The sequence below is a fragment of the Camelina sativa genome, chromosome 14, assembly GCF_000633955.1.
Source record: "Camelina sativa cultivar DH55 chromosome 14, Cs, whole genome shotgun sequence".
Classification (NCBI taxonomy): Eukaryota; Viridiplantae; Streptophyta; class Magnoliopsida; order Brassicales; family Brassicaceae; genus Camelina; species Camelina sativa.
The window spans coordinates 22305254-22313647 of record NC_025698.1 but is presented as its reverse complement, the minus strand read 5'-3'; the positions used below and the strand labels follow the sequence as shown (position 1 = coordinate 22313647).

The following is an 8394-nucleotide window of genomic DNA, read 5'->3' as shown; positions in this document are numbered from 1 at the left end:
TAATCAGATATCCATTGAATAAGGGCTTTCAGGATTGTTGATAAGGCTCATAGTCTTTCTAAGCTTCAGTTCTGATATCAAGCATTAACAAATAATCATTAGAGTGTTAGCCAAATAAGAGAAATCATTAATCAAGACAAAAAGAAAAATTTTGACTCAAACTTTATGGTTGTGACTCACACAACTGAAACTCAGAAACAAAAACGTAGTTAGTAGACAACCTCCCCCAGAATTAAACAACACTGTCCCCAGTGTTTTCAAATAAGAGGAAAGCAAAAAGAAACAAAAATGTATTGAAAATTGTAATGAAACGATGAATTGATTCTCGGGTTACCCATCGGTGTCGACCGACACCATTGCAGTGTCGATCGACACCCTCGGCGAATGGTGAATTCGTGGCCGAAACTCCTTGTTAGTTGCAGTTAGTTGTGTTGATGTGTTGTTGGATCAATTCTTAGATGACTATTCTGTTAAGAAACACTCAAACACAAGTTAAAAGCAATATGGTAGATAGATAGTTCATAATTTCATACAAAATTCAAACAAAAACTGACTCAATGCAAAAAGAAAAATGACTCAAAAGGAAAAGAAAAACCTAGAAGTGGGTTGCGTCCCACTAAGAGCTTGTTTTCAGTCAGTAGCTTGACTGTGTTGAAGCTCAGGCGTCCGGTGGATCAGAACATGGCAGTGAATACCTCCGAGAAAATGTCCTCTTCATCCAAGGTGGTCTATAAGCAGTAGAAGAATGAGGTCTACCAAGGATATGAGGAGTTGGACCAGGGCGGGATGTAGGGATGAATTTGCTTCTCTTATGTCCTGCAAAATCATCAACAGAAGAAAGAAGCGCTCTACGATAATCTCGTGGCTTGGTTAACTGCAAAACAGTTTTTGTATCTTTGAAGATCTTATTGATGATAGGAGGGGGATTAGGTGCAGAAGATGTGTACCTTGGCCTTACCTCCATGTGCATCCTGGCACAAAGCATATTGCCACCAACCGAGACTTTGTGGACTTCTTAATTTTGAAAGAGAATTTTAACATAACAGCGGTCAAACGCACCTCAGTTATGACGTCATCTTTGCATGCAAAGCATTTACCTACTTTCAGTTGGTCTATCCAAGGATTATTTAACTGTCCATGAATACCACCAAAAAACGGTTTCCCTTCTTCAGCATCTAGTCCCAGGTCATCTCCATCTCCATCATCATCTTCATCTTCAAATTTCCCGTACTCATTGTAATCGAAATCCATGTCATCAACATCTTTTGGCTTCTCATCTGTATGATCAGTTTCATGACATTCTTCTGCACATTCATCTGCACACTCTTCGGCACCTGGATCTACATCGTTACCAAATTCATCTGTTGGCTCTCCACCNCCAAAAAACGGTTTCCCTTCTTCAGCATCTAGTCCCAGGTCATCTCCATCTCCATCATCATCTTCATCTTCAAATTTCCCGTACTCATTGTAATCGAAATCCATGTCATCAACATCTTTTGGCTTCTCATCTGTATGATCAGTTTCATGACATTCTTCTGCACATTCATCTGCACACTCTTCGGCACCTGGATCTACATCGTTACCAAATTCATTTGTTGGCTCTCCACCGTCAATAGAACGAGAGTTGTTTAACATAATCGGATGTCCATCCATGCACTGCGTAGAGACGCAAAGGCAAACAACATTCCTACTACTAAAATCTATCAAGTTCTGAACTGATCTATCATTTGTGACAAAGACAGGAGGAGTATCTTGGGGCAATTTCTGAAGCATCATCTCTGTTAAGGGATACGATAACTGAACCATCTCTGTTTCTTTGTCAATCAGATAATCTTCTACAGCCATTTCAACAAGGTCAGCGTATGTACAACCGTGTCGCAAGAAAAACATTCTCCCACCTTTGCGTCCATCCATATCAAAATGCCAAGACCCATTTCTCGTCAGCCATACTCCGAAAACAACAGGTATTTGCGCCATTTACCTGAAAGAGTAAGCAGCAAGTTAAATACTCAATAACCTAATAACCTAAGTACATAACCGATATAACACGTACGCACTGAAAAATAAAAAAAAAATCTTTATAAATTTCCAATTAAAAACTATTTCAATTCTACAGACTTCATAAATAACTCTAACATTTTGACTTCCTAAATAAGTCTAATTTAATAACCTAACTGCCTATGAAAACCAAAAACTTAATTTCTCTATATGTATAATACATAATCATGTCAAAAACATACAGAAGCAAGTACATACCATATATCAAAGAATACAACAAGAAAATCTTTAAAATTATTCACCAATTTGCAATAAATTGGTTTTCAAATTATGACAACTTCATGTTGATATCAACATCGTAGACATAAACTAGCCTCTATGAAGATACTTCCCTTGAAGTCTATTTTGTGTGGTCTATTTTTGCAATTACAATTTAGTAAAGCAGACATCGTATGAAGTATACTAGGATAGTTGACTTCTTTCGTTGTCTTCCTTTGTTAATTTTTTGGTCAGTTTTGCAATTAAAAACATGTAACAGAGTAGACTTCTGAGAAAGTTTCAAAAAGTTAACTTCGACTACAGTCTACACTGGTTATTTTTGCAATTGACCAAACCATTGACTTTGTAGTAGACTTCTAGCTAACAAGTAGGCTTCATCTATCCGTCAACTAGAAAAAGTAAACTTCGTTGTGGTTAGTTTTGCAATTGACCAAGTTTGACATTTGCCAATTAGACTACGTACGAAGTCTCCAGGAATGTTGACTTCGTTTGCAGTCTGGCGTGGTCATTTTTGGGGTTGACCAACATTTTAATTTTTTAACTAGTAGACTTCTTTTGCAGTCAACTAAATAATTTTAAATCAATAATATTACGGTCAATGCTTTTATATTTTGGTCAACCCCAAAGATAGCCACTATATAAGTCTACTATTTTATTATCCTAAGAAGACTTCGTCGGGCAGTCATAACTAAAAAGTCAAGAATTTGGTCAATTGCAAAAATTCACCTTCGTAGACTGCAAACGAAGTATCCGTTGGAAATATTATAATGCAGTCTAAACCATATTTTTTTTGTTTTCAAATGAAATTAAGGAGACTGAAATTTTAGTCTACGGGTTCGAAAATCGATAAATTTTAAATTGCAAAATTGACCACATAGTAGACTTTACATGATATTATGACGGTTGGACTAACAAATGAAGTCTAATTTCGACAAAAACACAAGGAAAATCATGAAAATATACTGGAAAATAACCTTACGGTGGTTGTTTCGCAATGTCAAACACCGAGGACATCGTTTTTAGTCACCACAGAAGAAACCCAGTGCCAATTTAATCACTATCCAAGAATCATGACATATAACAAGATGAATGCACTTGCAAATTTTCTTGGATTAAAATGGAGAGGAGATGGAAGAAAATGATGTTGTCATAGCATTGAGTGTTATTTCAGCTTACAAATTCAGGTTGTTGAAGTTTTAAGAGCTTCAAATTTGGTTGTTCATGGTTGTTGGAAAATTGATGGCGGTGACACAACCGTAAATAAAAGAAGTAGATGAGGATATGGATGTAATAAACATTTTCGCAAGAAATTCAAATAAATCACAAATAATGGCATTTTTGTGAATAAAATGAACACATAAGGATTTATTTGGGAGAATGTGGCAAATGTTGGAGAGAGAAAAAGAGGTGGTTAGTTTTGCAATTGACTCAAGTTAGGGGTCTAATAACATTCACCTCTCTTATTTTAGCCAATCTAATAATTTCATGTCATATTAAATTTTTAAAAAAATAAATAATTAAAACATACATTTAAAAAATCATTAACAAAAATTAATTTAATTAAACCCAAACCAATACATAATCTCGTTTACGTATAAAATCATAATCTTAATTATTTTTGTAAACCCAAACTAACATATAAACTCGTTTAATATTATAAAATTTAAACTTTAATTCTCATTTATAAATCCAAACCAACATATAATCTCGTTTAACTTTAAAATATAAACCCGCTATAAACCTAAACCGACACAAATTCTCGTTTAATTGTAAACCATAATCCTTATTTTTAAACCCAAACCGACATATCTTGTTTTGTAAAATTTAAACCTTAAATCCTTTCTTATAAATCCAAATCGACGGACAATTTTGTTTAGTTGAAAATTGAAATCATAATCATTTATATAAATTCAAACCGATATTTAAAATTTTTAATATATATATATATATATATATATTCTTTTTTTGGTAGGCAAGGGGATGTAAAACCTCCCCCTATTTATTCAAAATGCAAAAACTAAATACAAACTCGACGTGGTAACGTAGTACCACCCAAATCACCTGCCAACAACAAAGCGACAGCATCCGGAACAGACTCAAAAGAATGAAAACCTATAGGAAGAGAAAACGCTTGGTTAGCTAATCCATCCGCTAGGCGATTAGCCTCCCTATACACGTGAGAAATACGGACACTCCAGTCCCTAGAAATGAAGCCATGGCACAACCGCACCAGGAAAGACAATGGATGAGTATCACTGATCCCTGTCTTAAAAAAACTAAACACCACCTCGGAATCCACCTCCAACTCCAAACGAACCACCCTCTTCTCCCATGCCACAATCAGCCCGTAGTAAACACCCCACAACTCTTCAAGGGGTGCAGAACATAACCCAATATTCAGCAAAAAATTGCCAAGCACCGACCTCATTCCGCAACACACCCCCTGCGGCTGCCATGCCGGAATTCCCCCGTGAAGCTCTATCCGTGTTCACCTTCATCCATCCATTCTGTGGTACAGTCCATGCGATCCTCAGATCAACCCTCTGGCGACGTTCCCGTACTCCACCCAGCAACACATTAGCCTGAACCACCTCCGCTGGAATGTCCTTGAGGAACTTAATCCTATCCTTGCACTTACCACCGTCCCAAAAACGTTACCACATCGCCATATCCAGCCCCACCATACTGCCATGCCAAATTGAACCGACCAAGTCCTCGAATCCCCTCCCAGATTCCAATACAACCATTCTAGCAGGGAAACACCAAAAAACTCATTTAATAAAATGTTTGCATATTTTGTTTCCTTAAATTTTTTTTAAATTTTGATTTATTTCTAGTATAGTATTACATGGCATACTATTGTATTTTGATTGGCTAATCAAAAGGGGTTGTTGGAGTTGGGTTTCGCTGGTCCTAGGACCGTAGCCGGCCCGTCAAAGTAATGGGCTTAATGGGCTTAATGGGCCTTAAGGCCGGGTTATCAACGAGTTCAGAACCTTTTTGAAAGATAAAGAAGGAGCAGCAAAGCCAAGCGGTTGAGAGAATCACGGGAGATCGAGGCTGGACGAGGAGAGATCGATGGAGTAAAACTCGGGATTCGGGCACAAGATTGAGCAATTTAAATACTGTGAAAGACATGTAAAAGAGATAGAGATATAGACTCGAGAAGAAATACTTGTAACCTCGCAAGAACATATTACAAATAACATCAATATCAATCCAGTTCGTCGTTTCTTCTTAGTTCATATCGATTTCTACCGAAAACCTGCCCAGATCTTAATTAATCATTTTATACTTTAAATTGTTGTTTCTCGTATCAACAGGGGTGAATAAAAGTAGTTGAACCCAAGTATTTTTCTTGATACCCAAGCAAAAATATTGCTCCGATCGTTCTTGGCTATAAAAGCTGAAGGCCCAACTCCATCCGCACAGTTACCTCAACAATATGCTTAGATATATGGTAACCATGTTAAGATTGCATGTAAACTCTGCTTTGTAATCAAATGAATTCATAGCATGTACTTAACATCAATTTTACATTCTATTTTATCTACCAAAATGTGTTCAATGATGAACGTTTTAAATTTGCCCTGTTATGTCTGTTGAGAGATGCTGAATGATATCACCTAGTCACGTAGATGTATATAAAGTGCAATAATGTCTGTTGGTAATCAGAAAATTCCAAGTTAAAACAAAAGGATTTAAGTATTACAACAATTTAAGCTGTCCATTTCCTTTTGTCTCAAAATGAAGAGATGGTCACACACTCTACTAAATTTAAATACATGAGAATTTAGCTTTCTTCACCATCATCAGTGATGAATTTTCCATTACCAGGATTAATGGCAGCAAAGAAGAAGAAAGCAACGTTTAAGAGGACAAGTGGTTCGATATCTTGAATCGGTATACCGGTCTCAATGTTAAGTTGAGCTAATGCTCCTTTGCCGGTTATAATCTCTCCAATCAGTGAAAATGCTATTCCCAACTGTGCCAATCTTCCTACGAATAGCTCGTTCGCCTTGGTGAATCCAAACAATGGACCTTCACACAACCAAACAACAACCACATAATCAATCTATTTGAAACCATTGCACTAAATTAGACCATATAACTCTCAATAGTATCATATTTGTATCTTAGGATACCGATAAATCAACATAGAGCAGATTCAGACACTATACTTAATTCAACTGCAATCATACGATTTAATCTAGAGAAAAATGTTTGTAGGTATGGAGGATTATATTTGACTTAGGACTAATTAATTGAATTTTCGACATTTCCCTAAGTCGTATCTCCTACTACGTATCCTATGCATTGTAACAAAGAATGAAATGGGAATCTTGAGAGAGACCTTGTTCTTTGAGACCAAGGGCAGATCGGACGCCTTTGCCAGGAGGAATGACGGCTTTCTCAAGTCCGGTGGGAGGATCGTCGACGAATTTTCCTCTGTCTCCGAGAGCTCCAATGGCTCCCAACAAAGTGAACAAGATGAAGAAGAGAAGCAATGGCTCTGCTTCGTAAATCGGTATCCCTGTCTCCAGATTCAGCTGAGCTAATATCCCTTTCCCAGTCAAAGCCTCACCCAGCAACGATGCCTATAAACCCAAAATTCATATTAATGCTTCTTTCTTGAAACACTAGTTTGTCGTGTCTAAGTGAAAGAGAAAGGACTTACGGCGAAACCGATCATAGCCACACGACCCACGAAGAGCTCATTCGCCTTCGTGAAACCTATCCCACCTGACGTTCCGAAGATACCGTCCTCAACCTTCTCCTTCGGCTTCACAACCTAAAATTCATATAGAAATCTTAACATTATCATCAAGACACAACATATGTTCCTTGTGTGACAAGTAAAAAGGTTTGCAAAAACCTTTTTGGGAGCAGCTTTGGTTTTGGGTTTGAAGAGAGCAAGAGGAACGAATAATTGTCTCCGAGATGGTAGAGCAACGGGGGAGGTTCCAGAGAGGAAGAGATGGTGAACTTTGGGCTGAGCCAAGGGGTTCTTGTTCCTCAAGAACTGGCCGGCGGAGACACCGGAAGTAAGCAGCATGGTTTGAGCCATCGAAAGAGATATTTTGTATGTTGTTGTTTGTGCTGCTATGTCTGAGGATGAGAGAAGGATCAGTGATGTGTTGTGGTGTGGAAGTAAAGAGATTAAGAGATATCAAGGAAATCTGTTGACGGGCTTACGGTGCGTCCACGTCTCCCAATTGTCCTTTCTATACTCTCTGTGGAGATAATGTTTTTGTGGAGAAAAATTATTAAATATTTCCTTTTTAATTTTATATTTCTTTAAAAGTTATATTTATTAGTAATTTTTGTGTCAATAGACAATAACCTGTCAAAAAAAAAAAAATAGAAGGTCATATCATATATACATTCAAAGAACCATTTATTACGAACTAAAAAATGTCCAATGTCCAATGTTTTGTTGTCAAAGAAAAAAAAATGTCCAGTGTTAGATTCTAGGTTATGTCTAGAATTTTCCAGGTTCTTAAATTCTTCTTGTTATGACATATGATTTTGGACCGGTTTTGTTGAAACAACATATCATGCCCAGGACCCAATTAACTGATAACCTCCCAAAATATATTTTCTTCTACATGGATGACATATAATCTATGTTTTAAGGTATAAGTTCAATTGATGTTCATAATGAAATGTGTGAAAATGGAATTGAAATTTATAAAACAAATTTTGTAAATAACTTCCATTGCTTTTAAATATAATTTGACTTATGTTGACAAGTTCGGCTTATTTCTGCAATAAAGGAAGATTTGAATGTTCTAGTTATCGATTCAAATGTACAGCATGTCTAGTCAATACTTGAGATACTTAAGATTTAGTATGATCTTTTCTTTTTTTTCTATTATATGCAAGTTCTACATCCCACATGAATTCCTTTGTTTACTACATGCCTGTATAAATAAATTAGAACCCATATATTGAAAAAGAGTTCACATCAATCACACATTCAATAAGAATATTACACAGAATCTCTAGATAGTTTTGAGAAAACCTGATTAAAATGGCAACACTTCATTCGGGTCAAAAGCATTTTGTGTCCGCACAACACTCCGGAAAGAATAAGACTGTCGCAAGTGGTATGTA

General features: G+C 36.6%; 1 protein-coding gene across 1 annotated transcript; it reads right to left on the bottom strand.

Annotated features, from left to right (window-relative positions):
- LOC109124729 (photosystem II 22 kDa protein, chloroplastic-like) lies at positions 5919-7450 on the bottom strand. The gene is made up of 4 exons (XM_010463142.2): positions 7154-7450; positions 6956-7069; positions 6632-6875; positions 5919-6318 (listed from the first exon to the last, which is right to left on the bottom strand). Exons 1-4 carry the CDS (start codon positions 7343-7345, stop codon positions 6071-6073), a joined length of 798 nt encoding a protein of 265 aa, XP_010461444.1. The 5' UTR covers positions 7346-7450; the 3' UTR covers positions 5919-6070.